Source organism: Poecile atricapillus, chromosome 1 (genome assembly GCF_030490865.1).
Source record: "Poecile atricapillus isolate bPoeAtr1 chromosome 1, bPoeAtr1.hap1, whole genome shotgun sequence".
Classification (NCBI taxonomy): domain Eukaryota; kingdom Metazoa; phylum Chordata; class Aves; order Passeriformes; family Paridae; genus Poecile; species Poecile atricapillus.
The window spans coordinates 67645350-67668817 of NC_081249.1; the positions used below are offsets into that span (position 1 = coordinate 67645350).

General features: G+C 39.3%; 1 protein-coding gene across 2 annotated transcripts in view; it reads right to left on the reverse strand.

The window, feature by feature from the left end:
- Window positions 1-23468, reverse strand: part of KL (klotho) — a 48664-nt gene that overhangs the window by 12529 nt on the left and 12667 nt on the right. For both annotated transcript variants that reach the window (XM_058862526.1, XM_058862516.1), the window contains exon 2: window positions 3302-3812. In XM_058862526.1, the coding sequence (XP_058718509.1) occupies window positions 3302-3812 (511 nt within the window). The remainder of the gene's footprint in view (window positions 1-3301; window positions 3813-23468) is intronic.

Genomic DNA, 23468 nt, shown 5'->3' on the forward strand with positions numbered 1-23468 from the left:
GTCTCAGGAGAACTTCTTTGAATAGCATCTCACCCTTCTGTAAGTCATCACACAGCACTCCCACACTTCCTGAGCACCTTGTAAAAATCCTCTACAAATCCTTTTTAAAAAATGTATTAACTTTTAAGTGTCACCTAGGAAAGAAGCAACTTGAAAAATGTTTCAAAGTTCCAAGAAGTCTGAAAGTCTCAAACACCATATCCCACAAGGATTGCATATTACTGGGAAACCACAATGAAAATTAATGTATCTCTTCTTTTCTCCTTTTCTTTTCTCTTTTCTTTTTTTCTTTTATTTTCTCTTTCGTTTTCTTCTCTTTTCATTTCTTTCCTCTTTCTTTCTGTTTCTTCTTTTTCCTTTACGTCTGTTGGTGACTAAACGGGACTGACTGAAACCTAGACTGCCCTTGCTTCTGAAACTGAGTAGCCTTGTCCATACTACCACTGCAAGTGACTCCTGATCTGAGCAATGCCCCAGAGTATGCCTACAAGTGTGATACTGTACAGACCAGAACTCTGCCAGAACTGGATTAAAAATTAAACAGCAGTTCAGCTCATGCCCTGTTTGGCTCAATAGTATAGAAGCTGTGCAAGGAAACATGGCAGACCTGTAAATATCAAATACAGATCTTTAAAACCCTCCTGCTCAGCTGCTCTCCAACCCCAGCACCTGAAGGGGAGGTGTGTGAAGCCCTCAGCCCATGCTTCCACCTGGAAGGTGCCCAATATCTTAATTTTGCCTCTGGACATAACTGAGAATAGCTTAGTCCTATCTGTCATGGGCCTGGCTGTTCCTTTTCTGCATAAGACTCTGAATTCAGACCTGGTAACTCCCCAGACAATGACCTGACCTCCACTAGTCAACATGGCCCAGAGGAGCTTGGATGCCCTCCCAGGCAACGTGCTCTGCTTTACAAGGCACAATCCATTTGTTTGTTGCACCAGAGACAGAGAAGGGAAGTGAGTAGGACCCCAGAGTAAGTGGTGAGATACATGGGAGAAGACATCTCAAACCAATTAACAGCTCTAATTAATATTTAACAACTTTATATTACAGCTCTATTTACTCTAATCAACGCTAAATGGTGCCTGGAAAAATAAAATACCAAAAATAGAAAACAGGGCTGTGAATCCCAAATAAATATCCTTTCCCAAAGGAAAATTCAAAAATAAATCTAAAAAACTTACAGAGCTTGTCTACAGTATGCAGTATCAGAATGGACACCTATATCAGCACTTCAAGTGAAATCAGGAGCACACTTTTGAACTAATCTCCGTCATTGTGCTTCAGTTCACATCACACAGTGGACTCAAAATGCAAGGCCTGGGTTCCTTTGGCTCCTTTTGGGCTGAAATTAATCCAGAAATGGGCTTCAGGATGTCAGTGTGGACATCTGGCCTTCAACACCAATTTCTTTTTTGGCTTGCTCCAACTGGGATGCACTTGTTAAAGTAGATGCAGGAATAAGCAGTTCTGTTTGAACCAGTGCATGCACACAACCAGGCACAGACACTGGCAAGATCTAGCAAGTACCAAAATGCCAGTTATGTGGCCCCGTGTCTAAATTAATAATCCTTTCTTCTCAGTGCTACAGCTCTGCTGTCAATTTACTGTCCCTTCACCACTGGAGTGAATTTCATGCTAAATACTTCAAAAATCTTTATATTACAGTGCTTTACTGCACTGGATAGGCAAGTCTACATCTCTCAGAGAGAAAGCTTGTACCTTTGTGTTTGGTTTTTAATACTGTCCACCAACTCTGCTCACAGCCAGCATGATGCCTTTTTTTGGATCTTTCTCAACTAAATTCCCCAAGGTATTGTATAGAGAACTTTGGTATCTACATTGGTTTTTGCAGATTCTAACAACAGAAGATTTGGGTGCAATAGTTTCCATTTTAAAGATACCAAAGTCCCTTCTGCAGACCCAGTCTGTCTCTGCTTTCCTTCTTCTTTTTTTTTTTTTTATGAAAGGTTTAGGCAAGTGCCAGTTTCTTACAACAAGTCTGTCATACTGTTGTTGCTGCTATTATTATTTATTGAGTGATACAATAAATGGAAAGACACTTTGTAAACTGAGATTGCTTCCAGCCAGCTGTGACTAAAAGGCAGATCCATGTATGTATTTCCAGCAATTTAAAATCTAAGCAGAAATAGGGGTAACTGGACTATGACCCCTTCATGAAGATGAGCTCTTCATCTGACTTTATGCAAACTAGTGATACTGTACTTGCAATAACTGTTGCAAGTTACTGTTTTGCTTCCATACTTTTATTTTGGATCCACTGGCTCAGGTATTTATTCACCTTTTATTTTATGTGCAATAATTAGGTTTCTGGAAAAGCAGATGAAACTAATTTGGAAGTCTTCCGCATCTTCATTAATGCTGAGAATAAAATGAAGGCATTTTTTTCTCATTCACCATATGGAAATTGCAATGTAACACAATGTCTGTCTCATCTGAACTAATAGATACAATAACACTCTTTAAACCAAGAACAGTAAACTGTAGACAATCAAGTCACTTAATAAATTGCAAATTTAGAAATTAAAAGACAATGAAAGTGGAAATGGGAACCCAAACAATTTCTTGGTGACTACTTGGATTGAAAAAATGTTTTTCCAGAAGGAAATGGGAAAACAGCAAGTAAGTCTCATCTAAGGTGGTGTATTTTTCTTACTGTTTGGAAAAAATAATAGGTTAACGAATTAAATTATTTTGATTATATGTCCTCAACCACTCAGTTCCCCTTTAACTGATGTAAATTCAAATTACTGTGATTGATGCTCACAGCTGTACAAATGTAAAATTTGTGCAAGGGCAAGATGCAGAATGAAAAGGTTCCAATATTTCATTTTAAAATGTACTATTTCAGCCTTATGGTTTCATTTCAGGGGAATTCCTACTGCAGAGTATTTACCTTCCCATATATATTCTTATGTTTTATACATATGCATTCAGATAAGGAAAGTAGGTATTAATATGTAACACAGTAAATTCTCCTACGGCCACTGAGAATATAGTTTACATGTCTTGCACTTTCTCTTACCAAAGACAGTAGAAATTTTCCTACTGACTTCAAGGACAGCAGCATCAAGCTCACCAAATGCTATCTGCAGAAATGAGAGTTCTTCAAGGAAAGAACAAACCCAGGAAAGGGATTTGAAGTCTCATTTCACAAATGCCAAGATGAATGCTAAAGACTAAAATCAGTTTTCAGCCTGGTTGGTGCCTTAACACACCTCTGTAGGCTATATTGCATTATGATTTTTTCAAGCATGTATTAAAAAGTAAGTCCTACCTTTTAAAGTTTCCATAATGAACTTTTTGAGATAGTAAATATATTTAGCATCATCCTTCTTGGTGGTACCAGAAACAAACCAGCTGTTCTCCACAATGAATATTTGGGGGTTGTTATATTCACTGTTTATCCAGTAAAGGAGCTGCCTCAGGCTTATTGATTCCAACTGTTGGAATTTCATGTGGGAGTCCAAAAGCTGGAAACTCAGGGTAGCTCCAAAAGAAAGAGAAAAAAAGTCTGCTGTTCCCTTGAGATACTTCTTCTCCGCCTCACTGAACGCAGGCAGAAGAGATGAGAGGTTGCTCCTCATGCTCTCTGGATAGTCACCATCAATAAATATGGGCTTAGCAAACCAGCCAAGCACAAAATCAAGGGATTTTTGGCATTCTTTTATGTTCTTTTCGGTCATACGCTGGGGTTTTATCCAGTGGGAGCTAAGGGCAATGGACACTTTTCCTCCTTGAGCTGGACGGAAATGGTCATTGTAGAGATGCCAGACCTTAGCATGGGCCTGTTGAAAAGAAAGGCTTTAATTAATGGACCCAAAAACCCATTTTAAGTAACAAAATTATTCTCAAGTACTGGGGCTCAATGTTGTTCATTCATCAGTAGTTTACAATATCTAAATTATCTTCTAATGCCATATTAATACCATGTATCAACCACAAATTGCTAGTTGGTTGGGCAAAAGGGCATCTCTTTTCCACGACATACTATTACAGGCACTGAAAATACTTCTGACTTTTTAAACTTCTGTTACTGAGTTCAGACACACTGCCAGTCTTTACAAAAATGAAAATGCATTTAACCAAACATGTTTCCTTAATGGTTTTCATCATAGGAATATCACTTTATCTGCAGATTCAAAGATATATAAAGAAAAATCTTAAGAACTGCCCAAACTCCAAAACAATACAAAACAAATAATTTGAACTTAATCCTCTCTGAATCAGAACACACAATATAGGAATATAGAACTACCTATCTAGACTTCAGAAAGTCTGATGAAAAAAAAATTGCCACAGGTCCTGAAAAATTATTCCAATAATTCAATTTAATCTGTTAAAATTTAGTATTTACATATAGCATCAGAATTTTAGCACTCGTCTTGGTATAATTTTTTCTTTTACTGTGGTAACATATTTTGTACCAAATTTCTTTCCTGAGATCTTAGAGAGTCAGTTATAAGAGTCTCTTGATGGTCCCTTTGAAAGTTAAATAGATTAAGTTCCTGAAGCCTTGCATTATCTTCAGGCATTACCTTCAAGCTCTTTAACCACTCTCACTGCTCTCCTCTGATTCTCTTCCAATTTGTCATCATCTGCCTTTAACTGCAGAAGCAGAACTGGACATAATATACCAGTGGCAGTCTTGCCAGCAGTAAAACTAGAGATAATTTACCATACTATTTCTGCTTATGTGGCCACAGAATTACACAGTGAGCATATGCACATCTAAACTACCACATCTCCAGAGTCCTATAACATCTGAAACATATCTTTTCTTTGAACCTAGTTTATCGAAGAATTTTGGCTGTTCTGTGAATTAATATCCCATCTTTTGTAATTTATACATTAGTATAAGTGATGTCATGGGTTTTTTTCCTGGGTCATTGGTAAAAAGGTAAAAATATGATATTTGACACAACAAAGGTAGGAGAGTGGCCAATACAACAGAGTTCTGTGCAACGCTCCAGAAGGACCTCAAGAGGCTGGAGAAATGTGCAGAGAACAGTCTGAAGTTCCAGAAAGGCAAATGCAGGGTCCTGCACCAAATAACCCTATGCCCCAGGACAGGCAGGGGAAAATCTTCTGGAAAGCAGCTCTGCAGAAAAGGACCTGGGGGTTCTGGTGGACAACAAGCTGTCCCTGAGCCAGCAGTGCCCTTGTGGCCAAGGCCATTGGTGTCCTGGGGTGGATTAGGATGGAAGAGCAGTTGCCAGCAGGTCAGGGGAGGTGATCCTGCCCCTCTGCTCTGCCCTGGTGACGCACATGTGGAGTGCTGTGTCCAGTTCTGGGCTCCTCAGGACAAGAGAGACATGGAGCTCCTGGAGCGGGTCCACCGGAGAAGAGCAAGAATGCCTGGGGGACTGGAGCATCTCTTACAAGGAAAGGCTGAGGGAGCTGGGCCTGTTCAGCTGTGAGGAGAGACGACTGAGAGGGGACCTCATCAGTGTCTGTGAGCATCTAAAGGAGAGTGCCTAGAGGATGAATCCAGGCCCTGCTCACCTGGAAGTATAGAGTTGAGCTATAGAACAAGAAGCAACAGGCAGAAATTGATGCACAAGGAAGTTCCACCTGTATAAGGAAGAATTTTTTTACAGATACTTTTTTTTTTTTTTTTACAGATCACGAAGCACTGGAATAGGCTGCCCAGAGGGGTTGTGGAGTTTCTCTCATCGAAGATATTCAAGAACTGTCTGGATGCAATTCTGTGCAGTGTGATCCAGCATGACCCTGCTTAAGAACGGAGGCTGAACCACATTAACCACTGTGGTACTTCCTTGCCTGACCCAACCTGTGATTCTGTAATTCTGAGATCCCCTCATTAGAATAAAAACCTACCTAATAACTCTAACAGTTTACATTTGCATTTTGAGACTCATCACCCAGTATTTGTTTGTATGTGCTGTGATGACAGGAACCTCCACTCTCACCATAAAGAGTCATCGACCAAATGAATCAAAATGTCATATGCATTTTTAGCCCTCCCTGAAATAAAAATCACACAGAAAGCCTTATAATTCCATTCCATGCAGTCGGCATGTTGGCAAATGTTATCATTAATTATTGATAGCTGCTGTTTAGAGTTTTATTTTCATACACTCTTACCATTTAAGCTTTGAAACACAATCACTTCCAGTTTCCAGCATTACTAGCAATATAATTTTTGACATCAACATTGTTAATTACCCAGGGAAATAGCAAATTCTACCATTTTACTACTCCAGCAGAATTTTAATTATCACTGCTGGGAGAAAAAACACTGGAAAGGGCAACTAAAGGCAAGACCAATAATCAAGGCTCAATTCAGCAGCCCCCATACAGAAACCTGCTGACTTTGAGTCATTGTTGGGTATATAAACATCTGTACAGATCTAACACAGGCCCTACAGGAGACTAGACCTACATCCTCTTTCAGAGTGGTCACCAAAACCCAAAGACAACATTCTCAGAAACTGTCAATCACAGTCCACACCTAGGCACATGTATCTGAATCAAGCTTTCCATTGCAGACTTCAGTGTCTGCAATGGAAATAATGGAAATAATACATCAATAGCTCCAATAAACATGATGCAGCCTGACCATCTGGCTGTATTAATAAAATGGGTTTTGATGCTCATGAGAAACTATAGTAATGACTTCAAAATCTCATGCCAAAAATGAGAGCTGACCTAAGTACAGACTTTATTTTACTTCACATTGAAGCTCTGTTACACTCAGGAAAGAACAAAAGATGTTATGCATCAGAACCAACACCCAACACTTAAAATATAATTTTTTAAATGCCACTGAGAACAAATTTGTCACCACTTGCAACTCAAATTTGCACATCCAAATTTTCTCTTATAAAGAGGCTGTATATTTTTCCGCTGTTGGACATGACTCATCTCTGGTTTACTATCTCAAAAAGACACCACGATGCACATTCTCAAACACATCTTAATTTGCAAGTATGCTTCCCAGCTAGAGAACACCTTGTGGCCCCCTGAACTCTTGGCCCTCCCTGTTTCTTGCCAATGGAGAGAGATCTTCCAGCATTTTAATAGCTTTAGATCTACCATGAAGAAAGGAGAAAGAGAATTCTACAGATTATCCCTCTGAATGCACAACGAGGTGCTGTTTAGTCTCTCACTGCAATGAAAAAAGTTGAAGTGTAGCAATGTGGGATCATCTCACTCACCTTTACTTTCGAAGTCACCTGGTCTGCCTTATTATGTGTGAGTCACTCTTTTTGAGTCCATCTCTCTCCACTGGTGACAGACAAAACCTGTTACCCAGTTTAGACATGACATATTCTATAGGCAGATGAAAGGTGGCAAGAAGAAGACCACTTAAATGTCTGCCCTCTGGAGTGTGCATGAAGCGGAATTATATAATTTCCATTTAAAAAATGCTAAACATAGAAAACAGTGCATTAAAGTTCCCAGACTCTGTGGATACAGATAAATGAAGAAGTCAAAACTGCATAAAAATAAAGATGAAGAAGACAGTGGCAATGTAGAGAGCCTATAGGGAAATTTGGAACAGAATTCATTTACCTAAAATCGGGTGTTTAATCCAGCTTTACAGACTACAGAGCAAACTGGACTTCCAGCCCAAATTCCATTCAGTTTCAGAAAGCTGTGAGTCTCGCAATAAACCCTAAATCACATCTCTTAGCTCCATAGAGACACCTGAGATACTACAGAACACATCAAATGATAATTTGCACCTATAGCTACCTTCAGGCAAATTAATCCTATTTCTAGGGTGGGAATCCTTTTGAGCTGAAGGCATGCTCCTTATATTTCACCGTCCACATGTGAGCCCAAGCTCCCACTACAGCCAGTGGTGACCTCTGGCTCTACCAGCTGCCTTAACACAGGAAACTAGTTGCCACTCCAGAGTAACAAAGACTCAGGTCACACTTGCCATTTCCATGCAGGAGACCTGAATGGCCTGGGAAGGGTCAAACACATTTCCAAGGCAGAAAAAAAACCCCTGCAATGTCATAGCATGGGCTAGGTCCTACCAAAGTCCAGAAGCAGAAGTAATTCAACACAGGCACACAAGCCTCATAATCTGACAAAGTCCTGCTGTGTCAGAGATTGTCTACTCTATGGCAGGGCAGATCTATATAGCCCAAGAATCACTATGTGAAGACAATGTAGTAATACAGAGACATTTGTTTGCCTGACTACTCCTCTAAACGCCATGATCATTAAGATCTTCCTGAGTCTGGCACTGATATGGATCATTCTGCAAGTTCTCAGTATTTACATCTATCATGATGCACAGCCTTCACAAGAGCAAATCAAGAATTTTAATTGGGAACATCACAATTCCATAATTTGTGTTCAGTCCTCCAGAACAAGTTTTCTCAATTTTGTTCTTTGTCTTCTAAACCAGTAATAATACCACTCATTTTACAAATAAATTGCACTAATACCTTGCTCTCCATGCCAGATGAATGGTCTTGTTTTTTAACTGCCTATTTGCATATTAATGAAACTGAACTGGAAAGTGTTACTGTACTTGGCACTGGTGAGGCCACACCTCAAATCTGTGTTACAGTTCTGGGTCCCTCCCCACAAGAAGGACACTGAGGTGCTGGACAGTATCCAGAGAAGGGCAAAGGAGTTTGCAGAGGGTCTGGAGCACAAGTCTGATAAGGAGCAACTGAGGGAGCTGTTTAGCCTGGAGAAACTGAGGCACAGGGAGAACCACATCGTTCATTACAACTGCCTAAAACAAGGTTGTAGCCAGGTGGGGGTCAGTCTGTTCTCCCATGTAACAAGTGATAGGACAAGAGGAAATGGCCTCAAGTTGCACCAGGGGAGCTTTAGGTTGGATAGTGGGGGAAATTTTGTAACTGAAGGGTTGTCAGGCCCTGCCACAGGCTGTCCAGAGAGGATGATTTTTTCCAAGTAAATGATTCTATGATTCTATGATTTAGCAATACAAAGAGAAGAGTAAACTGGAAAAGGAATACAAAAGGGTTTTGATTAGTAGAAACTGGGCTGATATACTTCCAACAAAAACATCATTATTCAGTTCCACATCAAAAGCCCTTCTGAAATGTAAATAAATATTTGAATGACATGGGAAAGCCTAGTATATATTAGTCACAATGTGCCTTGTACCAGGAAGGGGAAAATGTGTTTTTTCACCCATATCATCAAAAATAAGTATTTTAATCAAAAGCTGCAACAAAAGGATGACACATTTAATGTTTCACCCTTAGATCCTAAGTCGGTTTTACCCACAGTCCTTGGGAAAACATTCTCTTTCACAATCAAGTTATATTCTTAATACTGAGTAACAGATACAGGTATGTAGAAATTGCTTAAGGTTTTCCTCATATTTCAAAACTAGTAAAATAACATCTGCATATATAAAGCAGCACAGGACTTTTATAGATATTAGTTACATACTTACTCTGGTTTTACCCAATTACTCCTTCCCAAATATGCAGTGTTCCAGTTTTATTTTTACAGTGTGCTAGCCAACATTACCGCAGATGATAATTTCAATTAATTTAGTATTTTTGAGCAGTCTCAACAATCTTGCAATAGAATTCAGCTATGTAAATGCCACATAGAACACCAAGTGAACATTTTCCAGTCTACAACCACTCCATGTAAAATTTGCTAGAATTGCAGCTCTAAGTATTGATCACACATCACTCTTTGTGATGTGCATTTCTTTTTACACTCTTTCTTCCAGTTCCTTTCTCAATACACATTAGTCACTGTTTTTCACACTGTGCTGGTCATTGGAACATTTTGATGCCTCATGAACTCATATGAATGAATTTATGGCAGCCACATATTAGGCACAAAGCAATATCATTCCTATTTTAAGAACTGGGAACAGAGATATTACAATATGCACAGAGAAAGAAAAATTAAACCAGATACCCCAAATTGCAAACCAGTGTATTAACTCCAGAATAAGTGCCTCTGTTTAATGTGATACTCACCTCTAAAGAAAAAAAAAAACAAAAAAAGCATTAAGTATTTGTCTCAAGGCACAGTGGCTAGATAGAACACCATTTTTCCTCATCATAGGCAAAACAGAACTTTGCTAGCATGAAAATAAAAAGGAGAAGGCAGCCTGAAAGCATGAAGCTAAGCCACAGGCATCAGGATGAATTGCAGGTACTCCAAAAATATTATCAGAAGTGGAAAAAAACAAACCCAAAAGATAAGAAAGCAGGTAAGAAGTATTTTTGTCCTTTGCTATTGAATTTTAGAGCAGATTAAAGTCTTGGAAGGCTTTCACTTTCACACACTGTATGTACAGCCATAATGAACATTATCAGAGTTAGATAAGCAGCAGGGAGACACAGTGACCACAGTGTGATGGAAGGAAACAAAAACCCCTTGATCCCACTGAGTCAGGTGGCTGCTGCAGCAAACCTCTCCTTTGAAGTACAGAAAGCCGAGACCTCTCTCAGGCTCACCTTACTTTGAAAGGCCACCCACTGGGCCAGCACCAAGTGCTGGCATGGCAACCAGAGAGAAGGCAGCTGGACTGCACAGAGCACCTTGCAAACCCCACTGGCACCATCAGAGGCAAACACAGGACACACCTTTTGGCAGGGACTCATCTCTCCCCATTTTTGCCATCACCCACATTTTAAGCATGAATTTGAAGCTTCTCATGCAGCGCAGGCAGGGACACCTCTGGGCCACAACTCATTCAAGCCATTTTTAATGCCTAGAAGAGAGTGAGATGAAAAAGTGCCTGTTCCACTACATTCACCACACAGACAGGCTGGCACAACCACTAGAGTTGACATCCTGTCCACATAAACTAAAGCACTGAGAAACAAGTGGGCTGGGAAAGCAGTTTCAAGTCTCCTGGGATGCAAACAGTCTCTGAAAATATAAAGGTCATCTGGAAAAGAATTAAGCAGTATTTGACTTTGTGAAGCAATGGGAGACAAGATAAAAATAGCTTTATTTCTGACAACAAGTGCTTCTGAGACACTTGATGTGTTTAATCATTTTCCGTTACCTCTGACAAAAAAGATTAATTACGGAACTGCACCAAAATAGTTCAAGGAATGTTGTGACCCATGTGAATATTAAAGACATGAGAGATTCTTAAACAGAGTACAAAAAGAAGATAAAAGTACAGAGCAGTACTCTTGAGTGATTTAGAGACAATCTTGCAGTCTTGGAGTGAACTAAAATAGTCACTGATAAAAGACTTGAAATCTGGGACACGATGCTCGGGAAGTATTTAGGGGAAAACCAAGATAAAATCATTGCCATCAAAATTGCTTTGGGTGTGCTGGAGATACATAAACCTACAAAAGCTCCAGTACTGAGAATGACCTGTGAAGTTCTCCACCAAAATCTGAACCTCTTGGAAGACAGGCCAGGCTCCAATCATCATGATCATACTCATGTACGCAAAATAGACATACAAGGGAAAACACATTAAGAACTTAGTTATAATCCAGAAAAGCAAGCACACAGAACTGCACAAGCTGTAGCACAAACCAAGACACCACTTTGCAGGAGCTGGTACTTGTCAGACACATGAACAAGGAGGATAAAAAAAGCACCATGACTTTGGAGAAACTCGTAATGGGAATGATGGTAACAGTTTTGACAACCAAGTACACCATTAGCCAGGAAAACAAATGGAACACTAGTAGATTCTGAGCCACATTCTGATTGCAAAGAATGATGCTAGAATCAGCAGTGAGCAAAAACATTAAACATGTAAAACTCTCACAAAACTCACATAAAACCATGTATCAAAAACATATATAAAATATATAAAAGTGACAAAGTAATGCCCAGTCAGAGCACTGAGTGTAAATGAATATTAAAAACTGCAACTCCAAGTCTTTGTCATAGTACTGTCATAGAGAAGGCATCCATTAAGACTTCAAACCTGTGGTTTCATGAAGGTTTGTACAAACTGGATGAAAAAAGTAAAAACCAGCAGAGAAGGAAGACGAGGACTGCCCACAGAAGCTCTCAAACTATAGAACACAGCTTTAGAAGCTAAAGCCCCAGGATTCACAACTCTACCTGGTGCTAAGGCACAAGCCCAATGAGAAGATGGTTGCCCTCCAAAGCAATAGTGAGGAGGACAACCAAAGTAGCACACATGATCTTTAGTGCCATCAGTCTTTAAGAAAAGGAACTACTTTTGGATAAATGCAGAATCAAAATAACTACATAAACGTAAAAGCCAAACATCTCCAATACCTTTAAGGGTAAAAAATCTGGAAGAGGTGCCTAATGTCAAGCATGTTTCTATGTTTGATTCATCACCTGGTTTTCTGGTAGATGCATATAGGGAAACCAAATATTCATCTGTTCATATTCAGCCCCTCAACATACCTCTCTCAGTTTGCTAAGCCACGTGTTTCACTGGGAGAAATAATATATTTCTGATACTTCAGTGGAAGCACACGAAGAAAATTGATTTGAAAAGTCTGAGCAGTTAGCAGAAGCTAAACAAACAAGATAGTGTGTTAGACAAATTTTCTTAGCAAGAGACAGAGGTAAACACAAATAAAACTAAAATCCATTATCAATATGCGTACCCGCCATATAAGGAAGTGACAAAAAGATTTCAGCTTGCTGGACCTCATCTAACTATAGTGCTAAACCAAAAGCTCAGTTTGGAAGAAAGCCTACAGTTGGGCAGGAATATTATAGAATACAGAACCCAGATTACCCATTACCACCATCCTTGCATTTAAAGAACGCAGAATAGATGCTCTGATGCTCTGGTGTTAATAATTAACCCTGAATCTTATCCTGGGCACACCAGTAGATTAAAAATAAATTGACCCAACTGCTCCTGGAGAAGTACTGTAACATTTTGAGTGGTACTTAATGCTCCCAAAAGACAGAGAAAAAGAAATCCCTGTCATGCTATTATTACAAGAACATCAAATGATACTGGATTTGGAAAATCCATGTTCATAGAGTTGGGAAAGGCTGACAGACTGGCAGACAGAAATTACTCTTGAGGTGCATGAATGTGCTTCCCCTAAAAGCTCCAGAACTTCAGCTAGATATGAATGGGTAGAGGCTTTTCTCCAATCAGAGTCTCAAAAGAAATTAGACTGCAAGTGTATGGCAAAGTGCTTGAGTCCATCAACCACAGAAGCAATAGAAATATCCCCAAACCACAGAAAAAAGCTTACTGGAGGTAACAAATAATTCTGACACTCCAATCTGGCCTACCATAAAAGCAGACAGCAGGATTTACTGGGTAATGGTTGGATTTTAAGCAATTAATTCTGTTATACCATAAACCACACCTGTTGCAGCAAAAAATGCCAGAGTTTGGCAGAACAGATTTAGCATATGCTGTCTTTGGGATTTGGTTACAAGGGCAAGGATGGGAAGAATTTCACCCGACATTTGCAGGGCAGCAATACCGTTTTACAAGGATCTACTGCCCCAGGATTTCACTGTGCTCTAGCTTTATGCAATATTCATATCAACCAAACATGGAAAAATTAATCAGAGGCTGATCCTTGTAATTTCATGAACAGATGATATATTAACCTACAGTCAGATTCAAACACCGCTGAAAGAGTGAGTTTTAGCCATAACTCTAGGAGCTGTTCATCTCTAACTGAACTGAAAAACAGGTCAAGTGGTACATGAAAGACAAAAATATTTAGGAATAGACTAACCACCCTAGAAAGATGAATGAGAAAAATTAGTAAGAAGCTCCATGCTCTACAAGTTCACATAAGCTGCAATCTTTTGCAAGTTTAATTCTTCCCTAGAATTCTGTATCAGTGTTTTCAGATATGATTAAGCCTTTAACCAAGTTTTTAAAGAAGGTACAGGAATGGGAGCAGAGATCTGGACAAAACCTGACCTCAGCAGCATTCAGAAAGACTGGCATAGATAGCCACACTGCGGATGCTGTTCCAGCATGGCCACTTCATTTGCACTTTGCTACCCCCTCCAGAGGCAGTAGAGGTTATGTTATTGCAAAATCAAAGGAAGTCAGTCAGTTCACTGTACAAAAAGGAGCACATGGTGCTCCTGGGAGACTCAACGCAGTGACTCACAAATTAGAGTGGGTGAAAGGTGCAATTACCAAGTTCGGCATACTTTAAGTGTATGAAGAATGTGGGCTGAGCAGAAGAGTGAACTGCAAGAATAGGTGCTCTCCAGAGCATATCATGGGGAATCTCATCCAATTTATTCACAAGAAAAGTCACTTCAAAGAGGCTAGAACAAGAGAAAGGTAGCTCCCTCTGGGAGAAGATATTAAGCAACTGCTACAGAATTATTTAATGTGTATTACGATATATGTTTCTAGAAGGTAAAATAGAACCTTTTTCTTTTCAGCACTCAGAGATATCAGTTCCATGGTTGCAAATATAAAATGAAAAATCCTTAATCAGTCTCAGCTGAACAACAGCAAAACAGTACTGCAGTGCCCAGGTAAATCGGATGGCTTCAGAAGGTATTTCCCTGTGCCGGTGGACAGCTCTTCCTATTGTGAGCTCCTCTGCGAGAAAAAACAGCAACAGTAAAAGAACTGGAAGAGTCTCCATCAGTGGAGGGAAGGCATTCAGTACAACAGAGTTGTCATAGGAATTACAAATTTAGTCATCATATATGGAACCAGTATATTAAAACAGAGCTCTGTGCTATAATATAGGCAAATGAAAACCACAAAGGAGGAGACTTGCTTGAAGCAATTGCTGAAAAAATCTTTTTAAGCCAAACATTTGGATTGTTCGTGCCCAAATCTAGTTCACTCACTTACATGACAACCTGTGTTTACTCTGGTGTAAGCATGGCCACTAAATTTAACCATTCTGAGATTAGAACTATGCATCAATGACAACAGGGCCGTGGAATAAGATGGAATGTCCCATTCATCCCTCTAGATGGATGTAGAATGCAGTACATCAGGATAAGCAATATAAATTGAAGATACCAGTTTTCAATTTTCAGACAACTGTTAAGATTACAATCTGATTAGATGTGAATATGCAATTCTTCCTTCTTTTTCCAGTCAGTCTGCAACTGTTTATGTCAGATCCAAATGCGTTTACATGCATACGATAAAAAAACAACCACTACAGGCTTATCTCATTGTGAGTAACCTGCCTGAAATGTTCCAGCTTGGGCACATGTAATAGAAATGACTGAAGTGTGTGATTTCAATTAAACACTTTTAAAAGGAATGCTCACTGTTAAAAGTAATGCTCACTTTTAACAGGAATGCTCACAATTGCATAACTCACTGAAACTGTACAGTAAATTAACTTTAATCCAGTAACTTTTGGAGCAGCTTTTGTGTCAATTCATATCCCAGAGAGAACACACCTAACCAGGACCTGCGGATACAAAAGTGCATGGGTCACCTGCAGATCTTTGTCAAACTTGTGAGCCAGTGCAGATGCCATGGGAATTCCACAACACAAATAAATAGCAGCAGGTATCTGTCCTCCAGCCATCGAACCCCACTCCTATGAAGCAGAAAGCAGCTCCCGACCTTGACAGATGGCATTAGTAGTCAGAAGGGTTAATATCCTTGTGTGACCTAAGATTCAGTTGCACAATGAGAGTCATCCCAGTACCATTTGGGAAGTTCTGGACTATCAAGAGATCTGCAGAACACACGACCTCTGGAAAACCTGTGTCTTTTGGACTGGCAACTGGTGGCAAGACAGGATACTCTAGGCTTCTCAAATGGTACACGTTTATTATGTGTGCCACTTCTGTAACCCTAGTGGCTTCTTAAGAGGTGGCCTTGTGACTGCATGAAGTTCTTACTGTGAGAAGGACATATACTCTTGAACAATATATAAGAATGAATCAAAATTCTGAAAGGATTCAGGAAAACCAAGAGGATCTAAGTAAGACTTTTTCACTCCAGAAGTTCCACACCAGCACCAACCCCTGAAAGGCTGACAAGATGAATCACAGGACCCTGCAGATGGACAAGTCAAGCAGAACTGAATGACTCATAATTAGTGGTCTGGATGTCTCAGCGATGTGTTCGTCTTTGCACCAGCACAGTGAACCACAGGGCTAACTGACAAGTTTTAATTAATACAATGGTTATTACTAGCTGTAATTCTTCCGTAATGTTATTGCTTCCACTAAGCTAGACTATTAAAGGAATATCTGGGAAACTACAGGAGGAATTCAAGCTGGTTACTCAACAAACTCATATCTTGTCAGTGAGGATACAGTCACTGGAGGAGGCAGACTTCCATCAGACATATTTATTTTAAGGAATCACCACACTCCTCAGCAGCCACCAAGAAGATAAAGAGCAGCTATTAAAATCAAAATTCAGAAAAGGAAAAAGGAATTTCAGTGCAAGGAAAGATGGGAGAGAAATGATTCACTGGGAGAAGTGAAACTCTTGGGGTACCACTTTTTTAAATCAGAGCAACAACCTGAGTCAAAACGGGGCATCCACTTTTACAGTAGTAACAAACTGAATCTTTGCATTTCTTCAGCAGCAAGGACGATTTATGTGTATTTATCCTGTTTTTTCTACAAGCTTTTGACTATACTGCAGTCACAGATTAAACTGGATTCAATTTATACCTCCTTTGATTTAGGAAATACATTTAGAACCTTATCCAAAGCATGCTGAATCCCTGAAAATACACTTTTGAGGTATGAATAAGTCCCTTTATGTCTGTTTCTAAATGTATGTTTAGTGGTAGATATAAAATTGCTTTACTGCAGAGATGAGTGTTAACTCAAAAGTGTACACATAAAAGTTTTCCTGCTTTCTTCTTGTAGCCAGCAAACAGAATAAGAATCACCACTTCTAGTAAAAGCTGGACTCTTGTAGAACAGATACCTGCATCAAACTAAAGGTATTTAAGTATCTAATTCTTACTTTATAAACAAAATATTCATATTGTTGATTACCTGCTGAAATTAAGCTGCTTTGCCTGCTTGTATACAAAGAATCTAACTTGTCGGGATGACACAATAGTGAGGAAATGTTTAAATGTTGTTGATAAGAAGCTGAATGTTAAAAATTGATATAAAAATACGAGCTACAGTTGTTTCCTTTTTCAAACCATATTCCACACTTTTACATGAAACAATACAGGATAGGGGGGTCTCCTACATCAATGTACCGCAATCTCAGCCTTTGCAATTAAGAAAAAATCACAGTGAAATACCTCAAGCTGCTTTTATCCAGTCCACAGAAAAATGAAAATAAATTTTAAAAGAAACTAGAATACAGCACAAGAAAAGAAGGTGTGTTGTTAGAGTGATTGTTTAGTCTAAGCCATACAGAAAAGGGTGTGTGCTGTTTAATACATACAGTTGAAAATGCTAACTAGCCACTCTTCTTCCAGCAATCCTTGTTTCAGCTTCTGTGCTCTCAACACCACAGTACTAGACACTTTCTAACCAGAACTAACTGACTGAGGTAAAATATATTCATAAATATTCTGTCAACTCGACAAATTTTAAACATACTTCGCACAGTTAAAGTTTAGACTTTACTCTAGCAGCACAATGAGCACTCCTGGGGGCCTTGCATGCGTTCTTTTTTAAAGTGCAACTTAACATATTTCACTGCTCTCTGACAGTGCACTGTTCTCATTGTCTTTTGGAGATAAAGCAGCTGTCTCTCTTTGATATTGGGGTTTCTTTACATAAGAAACCTACAAAATATTGTTTTCCCTTTGGGTAACACTGACAGTGTTAAAAAAAATACCCAGTTGAAGGAATGGGTACAAGGGGAAACCAACTACATCAAAGTGCAATACTAAACTTCAAATTGCTCTAGAACAAAGTATAAAGCCAGTGATGACAAGACACTTATATACATCAATGAAAATTATCACTGGGCTATGAATATAAAAACTGAAATGCACATATATCTACCTATTTCCTTTTCTACTGATCTCAGATATGACTAAATACTTTTTTCACCCCACAGCTATTTTAAATATAGATACAAAAATGTAAGGACACATTAAAACATTAACTCATCAATTAACTCAGAGCTTCAGGTATGCTTTTTAAGCAATTTGTAGAAGGTTATCCTTTATTTCAGTACAACCATGTCCTTGGCAATTCTGTCAGTATACTGCAGTATATAAGTATACTACATCAAAATAAAATAATATTTTCAATTATTTAAAGAAAACATATTTTGGGAGAAATCACAGTTTTGATATTAAACCACACCAGAACAACAGAAATGAGAGTTCACATAAATTTTGTAGCAGCATCATTCATCCTCCTTTGTCCAGGTGTGGAAATGCCAGAAAGTAGCACTGCTCTGCTTCACAGTTACCATGAGGGCAGGTATCTCAGCAGTTTTCAGGAGGCCATGTACAATGTGGTAATTAGGTTTATATCTAACTGTGAGACAGATGTCTGTCATTTAAATATTGCCTGTTTTAAAGGAAGGCAGTTCAAAGGAAAGAATTTGTATAGATGCCTTGTTTCTAAGTAAACTGACCAAAGAGTTATGCGGGTAGAGCAAAAAAATCCAACAGATTTCCACAGACATCCATCAAAACACTTTCAGAGCCACAGAGGTTTTCGTAAATGAGGTGTTTGTTACAGCCCCACTCCCAGACAACAGAATGAACAGCAACACCTCAGGCTTAAATGCAGAAGGACAGGAGGAGACATAAATACAGCACCTTGATTTTTTTTGAATAGTCTCTTTAATTTTTAAACCAGTCCAAGCTCATGTAAGCAACCAGATGACTTACAGATACTCCAGACTTGTCAGATGAAAAAGAAGATTAAGTGTACCAAAAATACAATACGTAGCCAGTGAATTTGCAGACACAGCACTTACATGTACTTTAGCAAAAAGCAGAACTAAGGACCCAAAATCTACAGTAACCCACTGACCAGGAGGTGATGGGCAGCTCCACATTACACCAGGTGTGCTCCTGCAGAACAGCTTCCAGGCAAACTTTATTCAAAACCAACCCAAACTACTTCAGGCTATGAACCATAGAACAGAAATTTGCATCTTTTACCAAAATAGAACAGGAAAATAATCTTCAACTTGGAGAGATCCCATATAATGCAGCAAGAGCTGGCCAGACATTTTATCCTAGAGACAAAAGCTTTCAGTAGCCACAGCTATGCCAATACAACTTTCAACAAGTATGTAATACAAAGGATATTGAAAAAACAGGTCTAAGAATACATTAAATCAGGCATTAAATCAGGATGACACTTTAGATATTAAGAAATTCATAGATTATACAGTTTATCTGGAAGCATGGTTCAATCAATGATGCTAGAGAAAGCAGAGCAGGGGGCAGTACAGCAAGTAACTAGTTGCCCAAACACTAATGAAAAGCAAACTGTTAGCCAGAATTAGGGTGTGAAGGGCTTAAAGAGCCAGGTGTTTTTCTGAGACAAGGGAGGAATGCAGCCAGGGGGTAAGAAAGGCAGGAAGGCAGAAGGAGGGGAGTAATTTGAAGAAATTGCATTGCATTAACTAGACGTTTCACTGGAAGCTCTTTTATACATGAACACTCTTAGAAAAGAGCTAAGATATTCTGCAGGAGACACATACACAAGTCCTTACTGCCTTATGGGGAGGAAAAATAATCTCTGCAGAAATGAGCCTCTGGAAAAAAAGGAAGGTTCCACCTATACCAGTCAAAACCCACTTTCCTCATACTCTTGAGATGGAAGAAAGTAATGAGATGTTGGAAATACTGAAGAAACATCAGGGATTTTATGTACGTAATTTGAAACATAAAATAATTCAAGAATATTTGGATACGATTTATAGTCAAGTACATTAGATGCATCAGATGTTTATTACCAAATGAGCCACTGGACATATTTGCTATGCTTTATATATATATGTATATACTTTACAAGTATATATACACTATATATATATTTATATATATATAAAGGTTATTGTTACTATGAGAGTACTGCCTCCACAATCCCTCCTTTCAGGGATAACTCTGTGCTGCAGAAAAGCAGGAATGAAAGTAGAGGCCTTTCACAAGCTAAATCTACTGCAGACCAGGAGTCAGTCCTGTTAATTGTCACTCTTCCTAAAATCCTACAAAACGATATTTTCATTGTGGACCCAACAATGGATGCCACAAAAAAGCATGAAACATTCTGAGTAAGACACTGCAAATGCTTTGTTAAATGATACAGTAAAGAGGAGACAATGAGGAGTGATATTACCATGTTAGAAAATTTTGGATTTGCAGGAAATCTTAACAGAAATACAAAAAATATCTTATAGAAAAAAAGAAGTCATTACCATATTTATGATCCTGTGTCTACTATCTGCCAGAAATTAGGAAAACTGGATTATAAAATTAGGAAGAGCATCAGAGGAATCAGATTCAATCCAGTGCTTCTACGGACAATATATGACAGAATCCTATTTATAACCTGATCCAGATTCACTTTAACATAGCCTAGGTATTTTGTTCATACTACTCGATCTGGAAGATGACTAGAAAATCACACTTCACAAACAGTTTTCTTATTCCCCCAACTTTCAGGTTAAATTTATTCATGCTCAGTCTAAACACTTGTTCTTACATCAAAACTTTCCCTGCACTTAGTTATTTTCCTTCACTTGTTTTTACCACTGATCTATTTATAGACAAGAAGTATATGCTCTCCTAGTGTTCTTGCTCAGGTAAATAAGCCATGTTCTAGTGAGGCAATGTCTCATCTCTGCTGGAAAAATCACCTGATACAGACTAGAAACAAATGTGTCTTTGTCACAGTTGGATTATATTCGCATCTGATGGTCATGCTGTGATCAGCAAGTTCTCTTCTTATGGAAAAAAATTTTGAGTCTTTCTGTTCCATCTGCGTATTTTTGATTATCCTTTGCACTGGCACTGTTTCCTCAATTTTAGCTCATGCTCTAAGTAGTGCAATCCTAGCCTGTGCCAAGGCATGGGAGTTAAAATACATTAAGAAGTTCAGCTGTGAACTGCCCTTTGAGACCGATGGTTCTACTTTCAGCGCAACTCACTATGACATTTGCTTTAGCAATTTCCTAGCTACTGCTAAACATTCCCCTCCTTCTGCACTGAAACAGTAACTCCCCATGTGCCACCATTTCAAGGGTCTTACTGAAAATACAGACTGATTACATTTATCATGTTTTCTTTTTCTAGACAATCAGTTACCACAGAAAGCTATCAGATGGGCCTGGCATGACTTTGATACTGTAAAATCATAGCATTTTATGTTCATTGCACCTGCAGTTACTACCATTTATCTAATCCTCATCCTCATTAACCTTTCCTGTCTATGAATCCCAGTGATCAGCATGATTGCTTTTCTTCATAGATCTGACAAAAAGCATTTTGGGAGTACAGTTTTTTTAATTTTCTTTTTCCCCTCTATCTGATGGCTATGTGTCTTTCTTTGTGCTACTTTTCTTAGGTGACTGGAAGATATCTGTGTTTTGTTTTAAAATAATGAGGTTTTATGTATTTTTAAGACTGAATGCATTTTTAAATTTTCTGCTTAGCATAGCTAGTAAATACCTATTCCATTAGTTGATGTGAGGTTCAATAACTTCCTTGCAGAAAATAATGGGGCCCCTAAAGGAGAGACATCTTTTGTTTCCAGACAGAAGACGACTGCACCAACTAGTATGTGTTTGCATTTGCATATCAGCTCAAACTAGTGATAAAAAGACTGTGCCATTATAAAGTTTTTTTTTTGGTTGGTTTTTTTGTGGGGTTTTTTTGGGGGGAGAAGGTTGGGGTTTGTTTTGTTTTGTTTTTTTTATGCTTTAAACAATATTTTACAAGAATTGCTCTCTTTATATTTTGGAAAAAAGCACAAAATGCCTTTAGCATACTCCAGCAGCCACAGTGGGTCAGCAGCAGATGAGCGGGAAAAAGGAATGAAGAGCTGCAGGATAGAGCTACTCAATGTCCATGATATCTTACATGGGACACCATGGCTACTTGCCTGCTCTGGCTTTAGAGGACCAAACAGGTGCTACTGACCACCCTTGCATGGGGGAACATCCGCTGCTGTCCTGGGTCAGAAGACTCAGCTAACTGCCCAGGAAAACCAAGGGAAAGTATGTGATCCAGGTCTTCTCCACAGACATGCAGAAGACACCACATGCCTGAAAGTGGGGAGACGGGCAAAATTTGCATTTGATCCAGACCATATGTCAGAGCTCACCCTCTGAGTAGTCACAGTGATAGAAAGCACCTCAAGCCAATCTTTGAACTAGCCCCTCAGTACTCCCCTCCTCTGAATCTATTTAATCTCTCCACACTCTGACTAGAGTAAGGGTATAAGTCTGTCTACAAAAAGTCTGGGCTTGAGTTCATCACCACAGATTTACCTATACCCCACAGACAGAAATAGAACAATTATTGTATTTTTCGGTCACAGAACAAGAGATACCACTCTGCTTTCCCTCAACCAGAAAAGAAAGCTAGGATGGCAAGCTGAAATGTAGGTTTCTCTAGTGAACACATCCTAAAATTAGCTCAAGCGTGATTGCTGTTCCCTGCATTTACTTCCACCGTCTTCAAGGGAGATGTCTCTACTGCATCTAATAGGAAAGCCCATGCATTGCACTCCTCCCTCTCCACCCAGCCATCACAAGCCCTCACACAGAGCCACTGCACAACCCTGCAGCTGCTGGCCCACCACGTTATGTAGCCTTACACTGAAGGATTGCAGACAGCCAAGGACAACTTAATGCATGTCTTTACTCACTAGCTGTGGTGTAGAGCCAAACTACGTACAGCTCCACCCTGGTCAGCCCAGTGGACAGCTGCCTCAGAACTGGAGAACAAGTCCTAGCTGCTCTTCCCTCTGGGATCACTAGGAATGCTGCCAAACCACTTTTAAAGAAGTATCTTTATGCTGAACAACATTTTATAATGGTTACTGGAAAGCCAGCTATTGCAAGGCCAAGCAGATGCCAAACTGTGTCTCAGAGCTGATGCAAACTCTGCCTGGAAGACCAGCACAATGATGATGCTTCTAAATTGTGGGACAGAAGTAATTTTCCATACTACAGCCTCAAAGCAGCAAAATGTCCTGCTGCTGACAGCTGTAGCTGGGGGTGGAAGTGAACTCTGGGTACTCAAACATTGTTTTTTCTTCATTGGGTAAGTACCATTTGCTATTGATAATCTTTGCAGGTTGAAGACTGCCCCAGCTATACCCACAAATTATTTCTGTGCCACACAGGACACACAAAAGGTGAGTGTGGGGACACTGCAGCCTCTGATCTCCACCCAGCTCTCCAATGAGCCCCATGAAACCAGCTCTAGAGCTGGTGACCAGCTGATACCAAAACAGATCATTCTGTATGGGCCATATCCACCCTTTGTTAGGCAGACTGGTTTTCCTTACATATTCTCCTGTGTTCTCAATCTGGATGACACAAGCAGATAAAAAAATTACTTGCATACTTGCGAGACTACTCTTAAGCTGAATCACCCATTTTATAG